At 42.0% G+C, this 23965-nt stretch overlaps 1 protein-coding gene across 5 annotated transcripts in view; it reads left to right on the top strand.

The window, feature by feature from the left end:
- The window catches only part of ALDH1L1 (aldehyde dehydrogenase 1 family member L1), a 111298-nt gene that overhangs the window by 75493 nt on the left and 11840 nt on the right, over nt 1–23965 (top strand). For all 5 annotated transcript variants that reach the window (XM_056524893.1, XM_056524894.1, XM_056524895.1 and 2 more), the window contains exons 5-19: nt 3875–3976; nt 4402–4491; nt 4699–4836; nt 8534–8659; nt 8742–8833; nt 10580–10727; nt 10890–11009; nt 11120–11247; nt 13150–13300; nt 13780–13850; nt 15639–15744; nt 19844–19931; nt 20043–20136; nt 22351–22450; nt 22700–22798. In XM_056524893.1, coding sequence (XP_056380868.1) covers nt 3875–3976; nt 4402–4491; nt 4699–4836; nt 8534–8659; nt 8742–8833; nt 10580–10727; nt 10890–11009; nt 11120–11247; nt 13150–13300; nt 13780–13850; nt 15639–15744; nt 19844–19931; nt 20043–20136; nt 22351–22450; nt 22700–22798 — 1653 coding nt within the window. The remainder of the gene's footprint in view (nt 1–3874; nt 3977–4401; nt 4492–4698; nt 4837–8533; nt 8660–8741; nt 8834–10579; nt 10728–10889; nt 11010–11119; nt 11248–13149; nt 13301–13779; nt 13851–15638; nt 15745–19843; nt 19932–20042; nt 20137–22350; nt 22451–22699; nt 22799–23965) is intronic.

The raw sequence follows: 23965 nt of genomic DNA, 5'->3' as shown, positions 1-23965 counted from the left end.
AGTTATACAGATTTGTAAATTACTTCTATTTAAAATTCTTAACCCTTCTAGTACTTATCAGATGCTGTATGCTCCAGAGGAAGTTGTGTACTTCTTTCCCATCTGACCACAGTGCTCTCTGCTCACACATCTGTCTGTCTGTGTCATACAGTCTAAATGGGGGGGGGGGGGGGAGAGCAGAGCTTCTCATAGACAGTATGTAGCTACCTCACCTTATGTGGTTTTGTATATAAACACAACCACTATGTATGCATCAGGTAGGTGGTGCAGCCTTGCAGAAATTGGCGTAGGGCTTGCCAACATAAATACATATAAAGATGGCACACCGGAGGACCGTTCTTTGGGTGGTGCCAACTTTTATGTATCTAGGTGTGTATTCTATGTAACGATCATATATGCCATTTCATCTGATGAAGGTATTTCCAAAATCCTGAAACGTGTTATGTCATTGGCTTTCGAATAAAGATATCTGTGATAATTGGACTACGTATAATTTGGTGTATCGTGCCAGCAATTCAGGTGTTTTTTCTTTTTTGAAAGTATTTATTTATAAATTTTAAATAACAAGTAAAAACACTGTACAAATGAGACACTCCAGAGATCTCTACAAAAGGTCCGTCACAACCATCAAAAGGATAATATCAGATAAGTGCAGCAGATAGAGCCAGGGCAATCATGAAGACCCCAGATGAATCTGCCCAACACACCGACAAACATACACACTCACACACACACCACGCAAACACTCGCAGGAACCCTAAACCACCATTTGAGGATAAGATAGTAAACACCTTTACTGAGGAGAACTTACACGATCAGAGGGGACAACCAACTCAACCAGGGCAGCCAGACTTTGTCAAAAAATTTTTGGCACCTACGGCTAATAAAAAGGGTTCTATACAATGGAACACATTTATTAACCAAGTTAAACCAACGGGACATAGGTAGTGGTAATGACATGGAAAGATATCTCTCCTTCCCCTTACGGGCACAAAACAGCAAAAAGCATATGAGGAGGCACCGATGGGAGCTTGACTCCAAATCATTAATTAGACATAACAAACAAACTGAAGGGGTGAAGACGAGAGGGGATTCCAGATCACCTGCCAGAAACTGCATTACCGCTCTCCAGAAGGGAACCACACACGGACAACTCCATACAGCATGCAAGAATGACTCTCTATCAACCTGGCAATGAAAAAAGATATCAGAGGAGGAAACCCCTACAGGAAAGAGCTTAGCCGGAGTGTAATACAAACGAAATATAAATCTAGATTGGATAAGCATATCTCGAGCATTAATCACCGTAGGGTAATACGTGTCAGAAACCTCCTTCCACTGTTCCTCCGAGAGGTCCGGTATATTCTCAACCCATTTTTGGATGGCTAACACAAAGGGATCAGACCCCACAGACTGAAGCAGAGCACACGCTTGTGTTAACAGCTTAGAGAGGTCAGTGGTACCCAGGAGCAACTCCACATCAGAAAATGCAGGGATCACATCAAGAGAGCCAAATTGTGCCAGGACCGCATGTCGCAGTTGAAGATATCGAAAATGGGCACTCCGCGGGACATTAAAACTGTCACATAATTCTTGAAATTAAGGAAAAGAGGGAAAATCCCTAAATAAATGCACAGCAAACTTGACTCCATGTGAACTCCAAAAGCCAGCTGCCTCCACCTCCTGCAGGTGCTAAAAATGAGGGTTCTGCCACAGAGGTGCCCTGGGAGACTACGCCGGCTGTGGAAAGCGCCCAGAGACCACCGACCATACCGCAGCCACAGTTCTAATAGGAGACAACAACTTAGCATCAGGAGTATATCTATACAAGACATTAGTCAGAGATTCATACAAACCCATCAGAGCGTCTTTCAAAGCCATAGACACATTAGTGAGATCCAGGTCGATCCACCAGGCGGCGTACATGAGCTGGGATGCTAAGAAACCGGGTAGCCATAGAGGAGACAGCAGAATCGAGATTTAAAGATAAAAATCACTAAGACACGGAGAAACCTCCACTGCCAAATACTTAAACCGAGCAACCACCTTGAGAACATTGGAAAGAGAGCGGAAGAACAGCAGCCACAGATAAAGGCATCAGAGATGATTATGACCAGTTGACCCGCAGGCCCGAAAAAGAGCCAAACAGTTCAAAAAGATTAAATAATGCCCTCAAAGAGCCCTCAACATCAGCGAGAGAGACTAAAGTATCATCCGCATACATGGACACCCTCTCCTCCAAGGGTCCCCGGCTTATCCCACCTATAGAAGGGGAAGCTCGGGTTGCCGCCGCCAGGGGTTCCACAGCCAGGGCAAACAAAAAGGGGGACAGCGAGCACCCTTGACGTGTACCTCTACTCAACTGAAATGACTCAGAGACCTCCAAATTCGTACGTGTCCTAGCCCTAGGGCTGTCATACAGCAACTTCACCCACGATCGAAACTTTGTGGCCAAACCGAAGAACCCACAACAAGCACCAAAGGTAAGACCCCCGTAAGCCGATTCCCCAGTATTTTAGCCAGGATCTTAATGTCAACATTAAGTAGAGAAATGGGGCGACAGGAATCCGGCATAGTCGGATCCTTACCTGACTTGGGAAGAACTACAATCAGAGCCTCCCTCATGGAGTCCGGCAACCTTCCAGTCTCGGAGGCAACGCTAAAAAGATTCAGCATAATATGGATCCACCTTTCCTCATTCATCCTGTATCAGTCATCTAGCATGCCATCTAAGCCCGGAGTCTTCCCCGTCGGTAGAGTAGCGATAGCAAGCGAAACCTCCTCCACAGTAAAAGGGGCCTCCAGAGCAGCTGCCAGAGCTTCAGATAAAGGAGTAAGGGACAACCCCCTCAAAAAAGGCATATGGCCAGCTGGAACACCCACAGTCTGAGAAGAGTACAGGGAGCTATAGAAATCCAGAAACACCCCATTAATTACTACCGGATCAGACTCCAGCATCCCAGTTACACTCTGGATACAGGGAATGGAAACCACAGGTCTGCTCTCCCGAGCCAAATATGCCAGCAACTTCCCATTTTTGTCCCCAAACTCAAAAAGGGCCGCCTCCCTAACCACCATTCATTTTTGAACTCTTGCCTTCTGCAGGATCAAGATAGCCCTCTGTGCTCTAGCCCACTCCCGCTCCGTCTCGAGGGATTCCTCACCATCTCTGCCTCCAGTACAATATCAACTTGCAATGCCTTCTCTCTAGCTGAATAGGCCGTTCTCTGTCCCGCAACCCCTGACATAAAACCACCCCTCACATGAGCCTTATATGCATCCCATTGTAATAGTTTGTCAGGATGAGAGCAATTATGTTCCCAAAAATAGGTATGTGCCTCCAATAACCCTGCCTTCACCACCTCCTCCTGAAGCCAGCCAGGATGCATTAGCCAGACCCGAGAGGCAGGACAAGGGCCCAATCTCAAGTAAGAACAATAGCTGAGTGGTCAAAGATCCCCCTGCTGGAGTATGTGATGTCGCTTACCAAAGGCAGAAGCTCTGCCGAAGCAAACGCAAGGTCAATCCTGGAAAACGACTTTTGGGCTGAGGAATAAAAGAAGACTGGGTCAGAGGGATGCTTCTTCTTTTGCAGGTTAATTCTCCATATATTATGCAGTATACTTTGCATATATTTTGATTTACTGAACTTGCATTGATATTGAGCTACCATATGTTACTTCAGTTACATCCTTAACTGCTTTTACAATTTCATTTGGAATGCTGATAAATTCAAATATTAAGTATATACAAGAAAGTTACGAAACTTGCAAAGATACGAAATGCAAAGATGCTGCATTTTAACTGTGCTTCCGCATTAACCCTTATCATTGCTGGTTTCTTTTCTGTAACTCATGAAAGGTCTCTCTTGCAGGTGGAAGCTGTCCAGCTCATCACTCAAGGCTCAGCTCCAAGGATCCCCCAGCCAACTGAAGGAGCCACATATGACCCCATACAGAAAAAGGAAAATGCAAAGGTCTGTGACATGATTTGTTAAACTACTGGGACACTGTGGCACAACTTGATTGATTTGATTTTAACTATTGAGTGACCGCTGTAGTCCACAAAATTGCATCCAACTCAGTGCATCCCTTTGGACTGCTGCTGTAGCTTGATAAAAATCAATTTGTAGTGCTATAAAAAGTTACAGGGTAACCCTGGCCTTATCCTGGCTTTTCTCATTCTTGGTCTGGATTGCTTGACGTTCAGAAGAACAAGGCATCTTCTGCAAATTAAGGCAAAATTGTTGAACTTTCTTCCAATAGTAAAAACAAAAAAATGCCAGTTATATAAGACAATGTGACGACTTTATTCTTGGGATAGTGTATTTTACAGTGTATTGCAGAAATTGGAAACTGCAATGAAACTTGAACTTGTTTGGCACTCTGTCTAAATCTGCAGATTAACTGGGATCAACCAGCTGAAGCAATACACAATTTTATCAGAGGAAATGACAAGGTGCCAGGAGCTTGGGCTGAGGTCAATGGAAGTGTAAGTGCAAATCTTAATCTCTAAAATCTGGTGAACACTTATGGGGCAAAGGTGCCTTAGGCACAGGGAACTTGTGCGACTGCTATCTCTGCATACCCCTATTGTCACACCACTTGGGTTAGTGTGTGGAGCAAAAGTCACTTTCTTTATGGAACACAATGAGCATCTCATAGAATAACATATAGAAACCAACAATTTTTTCTTCAGAAATTGACCTTTTTCGGTTCATCCTTTACTTCCAATGGACCAAACACTGAGGGAGAACCTCTGGAATTCCCTGGGGCATCAAAGCCGGCTTTGGTGACACAGAATGGTCTGGTGCTTTTTGGAAATGATGGGAAAACGGTAGGTGTGTTTTTGTATTTTTGATTGTTTGTGAATTGTGATAATCACAATTCTCATGTATTTATTTTCCCCATATGGTTATAGTAAAATACATGACACTGTTGAGCCGTTCCATTATACAGTAACATTTTCATTATGCCAAGTTTCAACTTGTTTTTTTTTGTGGCTCAAAAAAAAAAACGCAAGAAAAAAAGGACAGAAAAAACGCCACAGCATTTTCCTGTGTTTGGGTTGTTTTTCTGGCGTTTTTTTGCCTTTGAGTGGAAATTGCATTTTTGGCCCCTTTGATGTTTAAAAAAAAAAAAAAAAAGGATGCAGTAGTGATGGAAAAAAATGTATTTGACCCCTTAACGACCACGGACGTAAATCTACATCCTGGTGCGGCGGTACTTTACATTTACATTCTGTGTATGACCGCGAGCATCGGAGCGGTGCTCACGTCATACACGGCAGATTCCAGCTGCTACCCGGGGACCCGCTGGTAATGGCCGACATCCGCGATCGCGCGGATGTCCACCATTAACCCATCAGATGCCATGATCAGTACAGATCACTGCATCTGCAGCAGTGCGCATGTTAAAATAGATGATCGGATCGCCCGCAGCGCTGCCGCGGGGATCCGATCACCTGCCTCCGTCCGTCTCCTGGCGTCTCCTGCTCTGATCTGAGATCGAGCAGACCAGAGCAGAAGATAGCCGTTAATGTTGATCAGTGCTATGCCCTATGCATAGCACTGAACAGTATTAGCAATCAAATGATTGCTATAGATAGTCCCCTATGGGGACATACAAAGTGTAAAAAATAAAAATAAAAAAAAATTGAAAAATGTAAAAATAAAAATGATCACATGATGGTGAATGGTGGTCAAAATAGGGCAATTTTAGATTACTGATTTTGTACAAAACGTTTTAGATTTTTTTTTTTAAGCGGTATAAAAGTAACTAGCCATGGGTATCATTTTAATCATATTGACCCACAGAATAAAGAATACATGTCATTTTTACCGTAAAATGTACAGTATGAAAACGAAACCCTCCAAAATGTGCAAAATTGTGGTTTTCATTAAAAAAAATTTGGGGTTCGCCATACATTTTATGGTAAAATTAGAGGTTTCATTACAAAGTATAATTGGTCATGCAAAAAACAAGCTCTTATATGGGTCTGTAGATGGAAATATAAAACAGTTATGGATTTTAGAAGGCGGGGAGGAAAAAAGGAAAAACGCTAAAATAAAATTGGCCTGGTCCTTAAATGGGCACTGTCAGATACAAAAACTTTTGATAAACCAATAGGTTTTGCAATTGCTTTAATTATAAAATTTTCAGTATTTCATACTGAAAAAGCCAGTCAAACAACTGCCCCCCCCCCCTGCCTGCTTGGACTCATACTAGTCCTGCTGTGTCCATGCATTATCACCTATGTCATGGACACACTTCCTTAATTGACAGCTGTGAGCGCAGGGCTCACAGCTGGAGGAAAAATCCTCCCACTGTCTGCTTGTGTGCCGCTGCTGTCAGTGAGGACAAGCTGGGAGTTGTAGTTTCGCTAATGATAGAGGAGATGTGAGCAGACAGCATACTGAGGGAGGGGGGGGGGAGACCTACCCCTCCCTTTGGGAGGAATTCAGACTAGTGAGCTAAATTAAAAGTGTAATAAAAAATGAATAAAGGTGCTAGACACATAAAAATTAGATGTACATGGTCAGGATTAGGTACTGAGTGATATATTAAAAAGTTTTTGTTGGATCTGACGGGTACACTTTAAGGTTAAAATGGTCTTGGTCCTTAAGTGGTTAAAGAAATTTATATTTTTTATAACGCAATTATAATAAATTTTTAAATAGGGATCAATTTATGTGGGTGGGCAGGGCACTAAAACTGTAGCGGACAATAATAAAAATGTGTGTTTTTCACTTTTTTTTTTCTTTTTAAAAAAAAATATTTTTTAGGTAGTACTACTACTCCCAGTATGAAACAGACTGTTTCATGATGGGAGTAGTAGTTCCTGTACCAATAGACAGATCGCCAAGGGTGTCACTTTTGACACCTGATTTGATCGTCCATAATATAGCAGAGATGCGGAGCTGCTTTATACAGCGCTCGCATCTCTGCACTACTGACTCCGGGCCAGCCAGTGATGTGAATAGAAATTCACATCACTCATTCATATTTTCCACCCAGAGTGGGGATTGGCCGGATGGTGGCAGCAAATGCACGCTCTCAGTGGGAAATATGAATGTGTGAATGGCCAGCCGGAGTACAGAGCAGAGATGTGAGCACAGGAGAGAGTTGCTCTGCATCTGAGGGATGAAGGAGGATCGCAGCGGGTGTCAGGACTGACACCCGCTGTGATCTGTCATTAACTGCAGGTACTACTGCTTCCAACATGGAGCAGAGTGTGTCACTCCTGACACCCGCTGTGATCCTCCTGTATAATGTAAAGACGTGGGTGGCCGGCTGCTCTTCTATGGTCCCCTGCACTGCCGTATATATAATATATATATGCACACACACCTATTCATATTTAACACAGAGAGTTGTGATTGGCTGGAACCATCTGGCCAATCACAGCTCTCTGCGGGAAAAATGAATAGGTGTATATACGGCAGTGCAGGGGACCATAGAAGAGCAGCTGGCAGCATCTATAAATTATACAGGAGGATTGCAACGGGTATCAGAAGTGATACCCGGGGCGATCTTTCAATTAGTACAGGTACTACTACTCCCATCATGGAATAGTGTGTTCCATGCTGGGAGTAGTAGTACTACCTAAAAAATGAAAAGGGGGAAAAAAAGGAAAAAACACACACACACTACATTTGTATTATATATACATATATTTTTAGTGCCCTGCCTGCCCACAGAAATTGATCCCGGTTTAAAAATTAATTAAAATTTTGTTATAAAACAGATACATTTTTGTTAAATACAATTTTTTCCATCACTACTGTATCTTTTTTTTATATTTTTTTTAATGGTACCCTACGAAATTTTATTTAAAAAAAGGTATCTCCATCACTTTTTTGGATCGCTAAAGTCCCAAAAAAAAAAAGAATAAAAACCACCTGCACAAATGCCAAAGTTAAATTCCACTTGTCGTTTTTCTTGGCGTTTTTTTACTCCCATAGACTTCTTTGGGAGAAAAACGCCACGATTTCAGTGAAAAAACGCCATAGGCTCAACATGCTGCGACTTTGCAAAACCACCAAGGAGCTCAATAAGAGTGACAGAAGGCCAAACTTAAAAACGCAAAGTGGAAAAATTATTTTACGATTTCTTATTGAGTTACAGCTAACATCTGGACGCAGCGTTTTTTCAATGAAAAATGGAGGCCATTTTGGAATTTTTGGGAGAAAAACACACACAAAAAAACAAGTGGAAACTTAGCCTTACAGTCTCAGATGGTTTCTGTTATACAAAAAAGCCCATCTTAAGAAGCCCAACAAACTTTGACCGCGTCCTGCATGGCAAAAGTAACGGTTAGATCCGGGCCTATTTACCCATACTTCAATGTTGGTTGTGATAGGATTATTTTTCATTGTATGGCTAATCTATGTGACAGCCATACACTGGGTCACATACACGGGGCTGGGTCACCTACCTTTGGCTCCATAGTACTGTAAATACTAAATACCCCCCAGCGGATGCCCTACTGAACCACAGGCCCATGCTTCACAGGTTTCTATATTTCATCACAGCTGACTGTGAAGAACCTTCAGTTTGAAGATGGTAAGATGATTCCGGCATCTCAATACTTTAAGTCATCAGACAATACATCCTTACAGCTGTCAAAAGAAGAGCAAGCCATAGCAGATGATATTCGGGTAAGTCAGTCCATTGCCATATGAATCTCCTCTAAAGCAGTATAAAGTCAGTAGTCCAACCACCTTTGTGCTTGTGTCCCAGGCTGCCTGGAAACGTATCCTCACCAATATCCCACAGATTGAAGACTCTACTGACTTCTTCAAAGCTGGAGCAGCATCTATGGATGTAGTAAGGTTGGCTAATATTATGTAGATATTATAAGTTAGAAATCTACATGATCTGGCTTTTTACAAATACCCGCTCTCCTATAAATTGAAAGAAAAAAAACAGCATACCTCAAAAATCTACACTGAATTTGTGCAGGATATACAGGTATATAGGCACTATGGGTGCTATGGGCACCATGACTATACCTGGTACAATATGGGCAGGGTTATTAGTATTATACCAACAGTATGTTTGGAATGATTTGGCACTAAGGTTCACATTATATCTAAATATAGTGGAATTATATGTGTGCTCCAGCTGGCTTAGATATGGACTATGTTGGGGAGATTCATCAAAACTTGTATTAAGGAAGAGTGCTGCAGTTTCCCATAGCAACCAACTAGATTGCTTCTTTCATTTTTAAAAGCCCTCTAAAAAAATGAAAGAAGCGATCTAATTGGTTGTTATGGTCAGCTCCACAACTTTTACTCTACACAGGTTTTGATAAATTTTCTGCTATGTGAGGTATTATGCAGGCACTGTGGCTGGTGGCAATATATATTAATACATTGTCTGGTAATGTATGTGTAGGGAGCCACGGGGTGCAATGTGAGGTGTAAGGGCAGATAGTGTTGCTCAGGGGTAGATGGTGTTAACCCCTTCGTGTTCGTGATCCCAGGGCGTGGTTTGCCTATGTAACCACCCAAAGGTAGAACCACTAGTCCTAGGTTAGACAAGGCAAATAATAGTTCAAGGCCAGGTTAAGGTTAACGGTAGCTTTTACTGAGGTAGACAGATGGTACAGTCTATACAGTTCAGCCAGGATACCAGAGAGGTGACCAGTAACACAGGGGACCTCACAGCTTGCTGGGACTTGCAGTGACTTGACAGACTTTAGCGCAGCCACACTGACTATAACTGACTTGACTTGACTGAAAATAGTGGCAGCAGACAAATATGACTTGACTTACTGACTTGTGGCTGTAATTTAGGCTTGAGGCCTCCAGAAGTGCTGGACACTGGCTCTGAGACTTCTGGACTGGACTTAACCTCAGGATCTAAGAGAGAGTTGTATTACCTCCCCCTCTTATAAAGGAGAGCTGAGCAAGGCGCCCATAGGCTAGCTGCGGGTCATCTGGTCACCTGGTGCTCTCTGGGTAACTAAACATATGACTTAAACATGTGACAACCATTATCAGGTGACTAACAATCATGTGATCATATCAAAGGTCCTTTACACTAAATATGCAACCTATACACAATATGGGGGAACATTGCAGGAGAGCCCTGAGGATGTACAGGGACTCAACCTGACAGGACTGTAGGAGCACATCTTATACTGGGATGTCACATATGGCTGGTTTTAGATATGCACCATATTAACCAAACAGTATGGTTGTATGTGAGCATTGTAAGTTGTATGATAACATGCCCTAAAGTTGGCATTATATGGACTCTACAGTTGGCACTATTTTACTATTATTACCTATACACCCTAATTCTTTCTTTGGGGGGGGGGGGTACATTTGTAATTGCACCTGGTAAATTCTGTGAGTGATCCTAAGCAACTAAACTCTTTGGGGGAGATGTATTTAAACCTCTGCAGAGGAAGAGTGGCGCAGTTGCCCATAGTAACCAATAAGATTGCTTTTATTTTTCACAGGCCTCTTTAAAAATGAAAGAAGCAATCTGATTGGTTGTTATGGGCAACTGCGCCACTCTTTATCTGCAGGTTTTGATAAATCTCCCCCTTTGTGTACTTATATCCACAGGCTGGTGGAAGAAGTGAAGCTGAAATGTAATGGTCTACAGCTGCAGAATGAAGATGTCTACATGGCCACCAAGTTTGAGGAGTTCATTCAGATGCTCGTGAGGAGGCTGAGAGGGGAAGATGCAGTCGAGGAATTAACCATAGATTATGTAAGACACAATTTCTAATAATGTTTTTACATTCAACAAGAATCTATGCAGCTTTCCCCAGTACTCTACTCCCTCTATGTCAGTGATCCATGAAGCTGATATATAGGGAGCTGTGTGCTGAGATCTATACACTGTAGAGCTACTTTATCTGTCCTTGTATAGGTAGAAAAGGACATTAATAACATGAAGATCAAGATTCCTCATCAGCTTTTCATCAATGGACAATTTGTAGAGGCTGAAGGCGGGAAAACCTACGACACAATAAATCCTACGGATGGGAATGTAAGTGTTAACCCATAATGTACTTTCTTCCTCTTGTCCACAATATTACCCCATACTACTACAGGAACCTAAATTTTGGAATGTTTGTCTTCCATATCTTCTTTTCTTAGGCTATTTGCAAAGTGTCTCTGGCCCAGGTATCTGATGTTGATAAAGCTGTAGATGCTGCTAAGGAAGCCTTTGAAAATGGTGAATGGGGCAAAATGAATGCAAGAGATCGAGGCCGTTTGATCTACAGGTGAGTGGCTGCCATGATCCTGTTATTACCTCTAAGGAATCAGGGTAGGAATATTGGGTCTGACTGTGTGCTCCAGTCCTAGGTTGTAGAGGTCACAAAGCTTCTTCTGATGGCCCCAGAGGTGACCTCACTCCCATCACTTATGGCCCCTTTACATTTTAACAGTTAGGCTATGTTTCCACACAGGATTTTTTCTGCCATTTTTTTGAGGGAGGGGGACTGCTACTTCAGTTTTTGAGCCAAAGTCAGAAGTGCATTTGTGGTGAGGGTGCGATGAGGTCAGATGGAATTACTCTAGGGGCAGATTGCATTAACCCCTTGTGTTCATGATGCCAGGACGTGGTTTTTCCTCTACCCCACCAGAAGGAATACCGCTGGATCCTGGGCTAGGCACGGGGGCAAATAATGACTGACGCCAAGTTACGGAACAACGGCAGCTTTACTGAGTCAGATGGATGTAACAGTCTATACAGCTTGGCCAGGTCCACAGAGGTGACCAGTGAATTCAGAGACCACACGGCTTGCTGGGACTTATAGTGGACTTGGACAATTTGATTGCAGGCCACGCTGACTTGAGACAGGATGACTTGGACTGACTTGACTGAGACTATACCCCGTCTGTAGCTTGCCAGGCTTTGACTTGGGCCTGGGGGGTAGTTTACTTGTGGATCTGTGGCTGCTTGACAGACTTGGGCCACTTCTGGACTCCAGACACACTCTGACAGGACTTGACCTCACTGCAACTCAGCTACAAGAGAGAAGAGAGCGAGCTAGCTCCGTCCAGGGCTTATATGGGGAGACTAGGAGGGGTCCCATAGGTCACCCTGTAGGTCACTCACTGGGTTACAATCATATGACAACAGGTTAATCACATGACAACAGGTCTTAAAGGCATAACACACTATATGTACAATACACAATATAACAGGCACTTGGGATCAAATATACAAGGGAGCAGGTGCAAGGGGCCCAGGGGGCACTGTATGGAGGCTGCCTGACAGGGCAGCAAGGGTACAGGGGTGCAACTCCTGTACTGGGCCCCCACACATTCAAATGGAATGGGAAATATAATGGAAGGACTTATACTTCTCCTTCCTGCGGGTTCCACTTCTGGCTTTGGCTCAAAAACTGCAGTGGCAGATTTTCAAAAAATGCCAGAAAAACCTGTGTGGAAACCTAGCCTAAGGTTATAGCACTATTACATAGAAATTACAGACAGCACTGTTATTTGATGAATGGAGCTGTTACTTAAAGAGGTACTCCGGTGGAAAACTTTTTTTTTTTTTTTTTTTTTTTAAATGAACTGGTGTCAGAAAGTTAAACAGATTTGTAAATTACTTCTATTAAAAAATCTTAATCCTTTTAGTACTTTTTAGCAGCTGTATGCATGCTACAGAGGAAATTCTTTACTTTTTGAATTTCTTTTTTGTGTTGTCCACAGTTCTCTCTGCTGACATCTCTGTCCGTATCAGGAACTGTCCAGGGCAGCATAGGTTTGCTATGGGGATTTTCTCCTGCTCTGGACAGTTCCTGATACGGGCATCAGGTATCAGCAGAGAGCACTGTGGACAACACAAAAATTAAATTCACAAAGTAAAGATTTTCCTCTGTAGCATACAGCTGCTAAAAAGTACTGAAAGGATTAAGATTTTTTATTAGAAGTAATTTACAAATCTGTTTAACTTTCTGACACCAGTTCATAAAAAAAAATAAAAATAAATTCCACCAGAGTACCACTTTAAAGACTGTTTGGTGTTCGTGTAAGAACATGGCGATAGCACTGATAACTTGGCACTGTGTGGCATAATTATTTATATAAAAGAACACTATATAGGGGTAGCATACATAAAATACCCCACAATATAATTTCCCAAAGTTGATGATTTATTTGTGTTGTCCCAGGCTTGCTGACCTTATGGAGGAACATCAGGAAGAGCTGGCTACCATTGAATCCATAGACTCTGGTGCTGTGTACACTTTGGCCTTGAAGACTCATGTGGGAATGTCCATACAGACGTTCCGATACTTTGCTGGCTGGTGTGATAAAATTCAGGTGATTGTCAGATGTCCCTGCTCCCACTGGTGCCTTAATTGTATGGTTATTTTACACATGTCTGTGGAGCTCATATTTGAATGGGTGACAAAAGGCATCAGATTCCAGGGGAAGCAAAGAACACCAATGTCAAGGCAGTTCAGCTAATCAGTAAAGGGCATTCTGCAATATAAATTGAGCTCCAGCAATGGGTAATGGTCAAGCCTTGACCCTAAAACTACAAATGGGGAGTTTGTCAGCAAACCTGACTTGTGACATCTACAAACCATTGCCAGTCAGATTTTCAGTGTCAATATTAGACAAGCAGAGCAAATAAGGTAACAGTAGGGCAATCTATCAAATATGCTTAGTATTAGCAATAATATAAAGTGATCATATAAAGTGTTATTATCTCTCTATACAGATACAAATGATTTTGACAATTATCCATAGGTTGATTGGGATATAAAATAACGTGTATATATATATATGTCTTACAGGGCTGCACCATCCCAATTAATCAAGCTCGACCAAATCGGAATTTAACCTACACCAAGAGAGAGCCTATTGGGTAAGTGTGCCATAGAAAGGTCAATTTAGTGCCAGGCAAATCATACCCTCGGCTATGACAATACACAAACTTTCCTGATTTAAATGTAGTCAAAGTACAGGGTGGCCCATTTATATGAATACACCTTAATAAAATGGGAATGGTACGTGATATTAACTTCCTGTTTGTGGCACATTAGTATATGTGAGGGGGGAAACTTTTCAAGATGGGTGGTGACCATGGCGGCCATTTTGAAGTCGAACATTTTGATTCCAACTTTTGTTTTTTCAATTGGAAGAGGGTCATGTGACACATCAAACTTATTGGGAATTTCACAAGAAAAACAATGATGTGCTTGGTTTTAACGTAACTTTATTCTTTCATGAGTTATTTACAAGTTTCTGACCACTTATAAAATGTGTTCAATGTGCTGCCCATTGTGTTGGATTGTCAATGTAACCCTCTTCTCCCACTCTTCACACACTGATAGCAACACCGCAGGAGAAATGCTAGCACAGGCTTCCAGTATCTGTAGTTTCAGGTGCTGCAGAATGGGCAAAACAAAAATTGGAACAGGACCCTCAGTTTACGCAGAAGATTTTGTTCAGTGATGAGGCAAACTTTTATGTGAATGGTGAAGTTAACAAACAAAACCACCGCTATTGGTCGGACACTAACCCACATTGGATAGATCCCTCCAAGACTGTTGGAACACCAAAATTGATGGTATGGTGTGGTATATGGGGTACAAAGATAGTGGGGCCATTCTTCATCAATGGAAACCTCAAGGCCACTGGATATGTGAAATTGCTACATGATGATGTGTTTCCCTCTCTATGCACTGAAGCTGGCACGTTCCCTGAGTTTTTCCAGCAAGGTATGGTGTATGGGTGTCAGGTCCGAGCATTCCTAGATGAACAGTTTCCTGGAAAGTGGATTGGTCGTCGTGGGCCAGTTGAATGGCCCCCAAGGTCTCCGGATCTGACCCCCTTAGACTTTTATCTTTGGGGTCATCTGAAGGCAATTGTCTATGCTGTGAAGATACGAGATGTGCAGCACCTGAAACTACGGATACTGGAAGCCTGTGCTAGCATTTCCCCTGGGGTGTTGCTATCAGTGTGTGAAGAGTGGGAGAAGAGGGTTGCATTGGCAATCCAACACAATGGGTAGCACATTGAACACATTTTATAAGTGGTCAGAAACTTGTAAATAACTCATGAAAGAATAAAGTTATGTTAAAACCAAGTATATCATTGTTTTTCTTGTGAAATTCCCAATAAGTTTGATGTGTCACATGACCCTCTTCCTATTGAAAAAACAAAAGTTGGATTCAAAATGGAAGACTTCAAAATGGCCGCCATGCTCACCAACCATCTTGAAAAGTTTCCCCCCTCACATATACTACTGTGCCACAAACAGGAAGTTAATATCACCAATCATTCCCATTTTATTAAGGTGTATCCATATAAATGGCCCACCCTGTAGTTAGAAGGTAGTTAGTTAGTAGTTAGAAGGCTGTGCACTAGCATATTGAGGAACACCACTCATTTAGGCAGACCTCTATCTGTTTAGCCGGAAAACAAATGCTTATTTATGCCTGCTGGTCTCACTATAGCCTTAAGGGCACATTAAGTGTGCATAAGTGTACCCACTATTTAAACAATGATAAGGCAGCTATAGTTAAAAGGGCCAGTTTTATGCTCCCTTTAGATGTAAGTGCAAAGAAGGAATATGTGAGATAGATAATAATAATAATACAAAATGTCCACTCGGAAAGTAACAACTAGTGAAATCTGATTTTCAATGCAGAGTGTGTGGAATTGTCATCCCTTGGAATTATCCACTCATGATGTTGGCATGGAAAGCAGCAGCTTGTCTTGCAGCAGGTAACACAGTGGTACTGAAGCCGGCTCAGGTGAGATGTGTCACATTTCTATTGTTGTGTAGCTCTGTCTTTATAGGGAAAAGTTGAAAGGTGCAGCCAAAACAGGATCAGCCTGTGAGCAGGACAGATTTTAGACTAATTGTGGCCCTGGGCAAAAGTAAAAGTGTGGCCATAGGTCCCTCGGCCTGAATTGTGCTGCATCTGAGCTAATATGAGTGAATAGAGATGTGTTACACACCGTAAGTGGCTGTGACTGTGACACGACAAACGTAATGAATCCAACATGGAAGGAGTTCTGCTTGCGGCAATTAGTGGATCACAACGCAACCTCATTCATTTACTTTAACTGAGATGCAGCACAATGCAGGGATTGCAACACTGCGAATTATGGTCACATGACCAATGCCCTGGCCAAAGTTGCCATATAGCCCTATTCTTATAGTATGCCCCTTTGCATTTTATACAGAAATAGGGGGAGATTTATCAAAACCTGTCCAGAGGAAAAGTTGCCCAGTTTCTCATAGCAACCTATCAGCTTCTTTCATGTTTGGGAAGGCTTGTGAAAAATGAAAGAAGCGATCTGATCAACTTTTCCTCTGGACTTTGATAAATCTTCCCCATAGTGCCCACACACACTAAAATAGTGTTAGTGCCAATAATCTGTAGTAGTGCATCTTGTAGGCCTCACACAATAAGGCTACGTCCAATCCAAGGAATTTCTGAGCACAGTATGAATCTAACATCAGTGTACTGGACCCATCGAAAGAGTAATTCCTCATGGACTGCAATGGCATGGTGCCAGCACAAGTCTGCGTGGTGCTAGTGCCAATGGACTTCAATGGCAGCCACTGCACTCAAAATGTCTGGCTGAAATATCTCCAGGCGCATGTTCCATAGTGTGAACATAGACATATATTTCTCCTGTTTATGCCCCACACAGTAATAATGTCCATCTTTGTTCCCCATACAATGTAATAATGCCCTTTTTGTGACCCTCATCGCATAATAATTTCCTCTTTGTGCCTCTTACAGTGTAATAATGCTCCCTTCATCTGATATCTCTTTACATCTCCTTACTGTAAAATCCCCCCCCCCCCAACATATCTTTGTCAGAATTAGAGGAAAGTGTCTAAAAAGTAAATCTGCTGCCAGGTGTTTTTGGGGTCCCTTAGATCTAGGGAAACCTGAGTACAGTATATCAAATTCATCTACAAATAAAAATTAAATCATTTTGTAAATATATTGTATTACTTGTACCAGACGGATTAAAATTCTTAACAGGTTCCCTACTTGGCGTGACAGAAACGCCCGGTGTAAAGTGTCAGAGTTTAGTTTTTTTTTTTTTTATGTAATAGTTAAATGTACCACTTGCCAAGTAAGTGTAAAGCACTTAAGTTTTGACAATGCGAAACTACAGCTCCCTGTATGACCTAAGCAGTGGTAAGGGTATGCTGGTAATTGTTGTTTTACCCATCATCACTGTATAAATAACCAGTCACTACAGCACTGATTGGACACAGGCAGAATACACAATGATATCAATGACCTTTTCTCTATAGTTTTTCCTTTTCTTCTGCATCTGGTCCACACCATTATGACCTCTCCCAGCTACATCTCAATGGAGGAAGTTCTCCCCTGTATGGCTTCAGATGATGTCATGCCTGCTGGGTAACGCCCCTTCCCAGTCTGTGAATCTAAATCAGACTGAGCAGAAAATACAGAGCATTATCAAGGTAGAAAACTAAAAAATAATAAAAATAAAGGCAGGTGGAGGTTTTTCATGATGGGGGCAGTGAGCTGATGAGGTACTCTTTAATAAATTATATATTGTTTCCCATAAATTAATTAATTATATACTGTGGCCCATAAATTAATTTTATAAAGTGCCCCCACAAATTAATTACATACTGTGCTCCTTAAATGAATTTATTATATACTGTCCCCCATATATGAATAAATTTTATACTGTGACCCTACAAATGAAATACTGTGCCCTCAAATGAAAACAGTAAAGGGATCCTGCTTTTCCACCAGTGCTTCACTTATTCTGCTTCTCTGTATCTCCAGACAAGAGAGGCGGGTAGTTTATTGCAATCATCCCATGCAGGCAAAGCATGTCTGCATGGATTTTCCTACAGCCGCACAATGTTGAGCGAGTGCAGCTCTGGGGTGTTGTACAGGCTATAACGAGAACAGTACAGGAAAAGTAATGTAATTGGTTGAAAGGTTAGGGGATAAGATGTCTGGTCGAGGGGGTCCCACTGCTGGGGATCCCCGCAATTTGTCATTGCGCACCCACCTTTGTGAGCTCTCCGCAGCGCTGGAGGCTCCAAATGTGTAGCGTGACAACCAGGGGGCCCCCCTATGACGTCCCCAGCGGTGGAACCACCACGATCAGACATCTTATCCCCTATCCTTTGGATAGGGGATAAGATGTATTAGGGCAGGAGTACCCCTTTAATACATTTTGTGCAGGTACACATTTTCAGAAATTTTACATTTCACATACACCATAAAGCCAAGCTAAGTCTGGGATGGTGTAGTTTAGAGACTTTTCAGTGGCTCTGCGCCTTTTTGTGCCTTTTCATAAAAAGGCGCAGTTCATAAAAGCAGTCTATATCATGTGTATTGCCAAAATCAGTGGATTGAAATTCAAAAGGTGCAAATAAACCCTGCTTGCACCTTTTTGTGCCTTTTCTAGACACAAAAAATTGTCAATGATAAATGTCGGCCAGTGACTCCACCCACAGTAGAGTGGCAGCAGCTCTGGGTCTTATACAGGCTGTAACTCAGGATTAGTACTAGACCAGTGGTTCTCAACCTGGGGTACAAGTACCCCCAGGGGTACTTGGCAGTTCTCCAGGGGGTACTTGAAAAAAAATCAGTAATGGCAGCCACAGTCACTGGTTACTGGTCTGGACCACTTTGAAAGAAATAGTAGGCTGACACCACTGCATTCAGGAGCGGAGCAAAGGGGAAGCGCGGGCACTGGGCTGCTGTGGGCAGTAACTACCATTAGCTTTGGTGCTCCACTGCCCCTGCAGACTGGGGACCTACTGCTATGAGCCATAGCAATAGGTCCCCAGACCAGAGGAGCAGTGGAGCACCAAAACGGGAGGGTATGGTGGCCTGCAACTATATATGGGGGCAGTTTGGGGGCCTACAGCTATATTTGGGGGCACAGAGAGGGCCTAACAACTTTATAGGGACGCCCCCTGAGGAAGCCTATTTGAGCAAAACATATGTTGGGGTTGTTACATGACTGGTAAGGCTTGTTTGACTCATAGACGCTGGGATCTCCTTATGCTATTATACTACTCTTTTATAATACTTAACTACTTATATATCTTTATGAATTAGCTATGCATATTCCTGCGTGTGACCATTATGGAATGATATATCTATCTCCCACTAGCACTATCATGTCATGTAATTCATAGAGGTTGTTATAGGTGCCAAATATATTTTCATAGCTTTTATAAATTGTTTGTAATATGTCTTATAAAGATTGATTTTTGAGCATAACGTTTGTGATAGTGTTTGCATTTTTGGGTAGAGTTGTTTACATAACACTTCACTAACCTATTCTGACAGGGGTTGTCTATACCTTGTTTGTTCTCTTTTTGGTGTATGACTTTATGGGGACGCAAACCGAGTAATATTACTGTGTGTGACAATAAACATGAGAAGTTTGTAAATAGGTGGGTATTGTACTGCAGAAAGAAGCCTAAAATGTTTGTTTGGCTGGTTCTGTGGAGAAGTCTTTTATTGGAGAAATCTTAATGGCGGTCTAGGCCAGATAGTAAAGAAAAGTAAACAACTCCGGTTAGAGAAGACGTCACCTGTAAATCGGGGAACTGGGGAGATAGGGAGAGGAACAGGGGGCCTGTTATAGAAGAAAGTAAAGCATATGAATTATACTATAATCATTACAAAACGGCTCTAATATGGGGGTACAATTTTTGGGGAATGGGCTGTCAAGGGGTACTCAGGCAAAAAAGGTTGAGAACCACTGTACTAGACAAGTAATGTACTGTGTGTTACGATGGGAAGGCTAATCTAATGCAGGTGCTAAATTGTACTATGTGTAAATGATGATACTAGACTTTATAGATGTTGTATTCCACAGGTGACCCCATTAACAGCTCTGAAGTTTGCTGAATTAACTATAAAGGCTGGTTTTCCTAAAGGAGTGGTTAATATCCTGCCTGGAGCTGGTAGGTACACTAGTAAAATTTGCTCCCCACACCTTTTACCCATCAGCACCCTCCCAAAAAAATTATGTTGGTTACTGGCTGCAAACTCACTGGTATGTATGTTTCACCTAGGGTCTCTTATTGGACAACGTCTCTCTGATCATCCTGATGTCAGGAAAATAGGATTTACAGGGTCCACACCAATAGGAAAGCATATCATGAAAAGGTGAATTATGGGGATTCCTTTTACAAGACTTTAGCATTAAAGGGGTACTCCAGTGGAAAACTTTTTTTCTTTTAAATCAACTGGCTCCGGAAAGTTAAACAGATTTGTAAATTACTTCTATTAAAAAATCTTAATCCTTCCTGTACTTATTAGCTGCTGAATACTACAGAGGAAATTCTTTTCTTTTTGGAATGCTCTCTGATGACATCACGAGCACAGTGCTCTCTGCTGATATTATAATAATAAAAAGTCTTTATTTATTTATTGTTGTCTTTAGTGGGATTTGAACCCAAGGCCCCAGCACTGCAAGGCAGCAGGGCTAACCACTGAGCCACCATGCTGCCCTTAGCATACATCGGCTATGCACGGTTGCTAAAATGGACAGAGATGTCAGCAGAGAGCACTGTGCTCGTGGTGTCATCAGTGTTCGAAAAAGAAAGGAATTTCCTCTGTAGCATTCAGCAGCTAATAAGTACTGGAAGGATTAAGATTTTTTTTATAGAAGTAATTTACAAATATGTTTAACTTTCTGGCACCAGTTGATTTAAAAGAAAAAAGGTTTTCACCGGAGTACCCCTTTAAGGCTCAAAGAAACAACTTCAAAAGCCTCTGTGTGAAAAAAAAAAAACCTTACATAAGCAGTATTACAGTACATATATACTTTTGTATAGAAGGCAGTATTATAGTAGCTATATTCTTGTATATAGGAGATAGTATTAGGGTGCATTCACAAGTGTGTATTTTTGCTGCAGATCTGGTGCAGATTTTGTTGCCCATTGAAGTCAATAGGCAACCAAATCTGCAGTACCAAGATAGTAGTTATATTCTTGTACATAGGAGGCAGTATTATAGTAGTTATATTCTTGTACATAGGGAGCAGGATTATAGTAGTTATATTCTTGTACATAGGAGGTAGTATAATAGTATTTACCGTATTTTTCGCCGTATAAGACGCACTTTTTCTTCCCCAAAACTGGGTGGGAAAAGTTGGTGTGTCTTATACGGCGAATACCTGCGGCCATCAATGGCCGGGACCTGCCGCTAATACAGGACATCACCGATCGCGGTGATGCCCTGCATTAACCCTTCAGACGCGGCGATCAAAGCTGACCGCTGCGTCTGAAGCGAAAATGACACTAACCCGGCTGCTCAGTCGGGCTGTTCGGGACCGCCGCGGTGAAATCGCGGCGTCCCGAACAGCTTACAGGACACCGTGAGGGACCTTACCTGCCTCCTCTGTGTCTTCTCCGTGCCGGGATCCGCTGCGCTCTCCTTCGTCGTCATCACATCGTCGCGCATGCCATCCAATAGGAGCGGCGTGCGGAGCGGCGTGAGGACGGCGACGGAGAGCGTGGATCCTGGGGAAGAAGTCCGGAGCGTCGGGGACACCACGGGTACGCAGCGACAGCGATGGAGCGACATCCAGGATATACCGTATTTTTCACCCTATAGGACGCACTGGCGTATAAGACGCACCCAATTTATAGGTGCAAAATCTAAAAAAATAAAGATTCTAAACCCAACAGTGGTCTTCAACCTGCAGACCTCCAGATGTTGCAAAACTACAACTCCCAGCCAACGGCTGTCCAGGCATGCTGGGAGTTGTAGTTTTGCAACATCTGGAGGTCTGCAAGTTGAAGACCACTGTTGGGTTTAGAATCTTTATTTTTTTAGATTTTGCACCTATAAATTGGGTGCGTCTTATACGCCAGTGCGTCCTATAGGGTGAAAAATACGGTATATCCTGGAACATATGAAGCAGTATTATAGTATTTACAGGGTGCAATATTATAGAAGTTATATTCTTGTACATAGAAGGCAGTATTTTAGTTGTTTTATACTTATACATAGTATAACATATGGAGCAGTATTATAGTAGTTATATTCTTATCAATTGGGGTCAGAATTATAGTAATATTATTCTTTTACATAGGATATATTATTATAGTACTGTAGATATATTCTTTTACATAGAGGGAAGTATTATAGTAGCTTTATTTTCCCACTTGGGACCAGTATAATAAAAGTTACTCTTATCCATACCATTGGGGGAAGTATAATAGATTTATTCTCGTACATATTGATCAGTAATACAGTACTTATAATATTTTCAAACTTCTATTACAAGGGAACAGTAGACTAGAACACCTCACAGTAAGTCTCTTATACTTTCTATTTATTAACTATTTCTGATGTTTCTGGTTTCTCATGTAGTTGTGCACTGAGTAATGTAAAGAAAGTATCATTGGAGCTGGGTGGGAAATCTCCTCTGATCATCTTTAAAGACTGTGACCTGGACAAAGCTGTACGGATGGTAAGAATGCCTAATAATAATGATAATAATAATTAATAAATGAGGGGACATTGATGAGTTAATACATTCAATGTATTAGTTGTGCTGGTTATTCTGCTTTTAAGTCACTAGGAGGAGCTCCAGGGTCTTATTGCACATGTTTCATTGTAGGGAATTGGGCTAAAAGTATCTGTTTTACTTTGTATAAAGTCACTACAAAGTACTATAGAATTGTTTATTATAAATATCACATTTTTCCTGTCCTCTCAGGGAATGGGTGCAGTGTTCTTTAATAAAGGTGAAAACTGCATTGCTGCTGGGCGACTGTTTGTGGAGGATGGCATTCATGATGAGTTTGTAAAGAGAGTGGTAAGTGTGCCAAGAAAATACAGTGGTCCCTCAAGTTACAATATTAATTGGTTCCAGGACAACCATGGTATGCTGAAACCATTGTATGTTGAGACCATAACTCTATGGAAACCTGGTAATTGGTTCTGAAGCCACCAAAATGTCATCCAGAAATAGGAAAAAGTGAGGATTAAAGAAAAATAAGTAGATAACTAATATAGATAAAGCAAATCCTTACATATGTGGTAGCCCTTGGGGGGTGTATGGTAGGGATGGTATGATGTTGGTATATGAGGGGTTAATATTAACCCTGTCACTCGTGACGCCAGGGTGAGGGGTGGTATGCTGAATCTATGTTCCGGCCTATCGCCCCCCCTTCCCAGAAGCGATAGGTGCAATGAAATGACTGAAGGTCCACAAGTAGATTTAACTTTAACTTGAATAACTTTACTGCAGTGCTTGCAATATCCAATACGTAGTAACAGTCTCATATAACAGTTCTTAGGTTGCTTTGGGACTGGCAGAAGTTGCGGACCTTGCATGAAACTTATAGTCTCTGAATTTTGGGAATGATGTGCAGATCCGTCCGGATTTAGGGGAAATATTGAGTCCCGTGAAACTGCAGAGTGCTTAGGGGATGATACACTCTATAATTTAGATCATTCAGCCGTTGCCGCAAGGCTCAGGCCTAACTCACTGCGATTACTGCTATACAGGTCTTGCTTACTTGCTATCCCAGGAACAAGAGAGCGATAAGATGGCCGCCGCTCCCTTATATGGGCAGGGGGCGTGGCGATTTTGATTGGTCCGAACATCTGCCATTTACTTTACATGGTATCATGGGATTGCTTACATCACAGGATCTATATACATTGCAAAACCCAAAATGAGGCTAGAGATACCAAAGTGAGGCCTGGAACGCATCCAGAATGAGGCTTGGAACGCATCACATGACCCGAAGGCCTTGCGACACCATGGAAACCAGTAATAAACCATTTATATACAGAAATAATACTATATTAATACTATATACATTATTCTATGGATAAATAAGTACCGAATGAAATGCGGTACTGGGACACCACAAACCCCCTTACTAAACATAAGTCGGCCTCGACGTCTGTCCCCTGAGACAGAGGGACTAGGACGAGAATAAGAACAGGATGCTATAGAACAGGATGATTTATA

The sequence above is a fragment of the Hyla sarda genome, chromosome 6 (assembly GCF_029499605.1).
Source record: "Hyla sarda isolate aHylSar1 chromosome 6, aHylSar1.hap1, whole genome shotgun sequence".
Lineage (NCBI taxonomy): Eukaryota > Metazoa > Chordata > Amphibia > Anura > Hylidae > Hyla > Hyla sarda.
The sequence above is the reverse complement of the archived record's forward strand: the minus strand, read 5'-3'. Positions and strand labels throughout refer to the sequence as shown.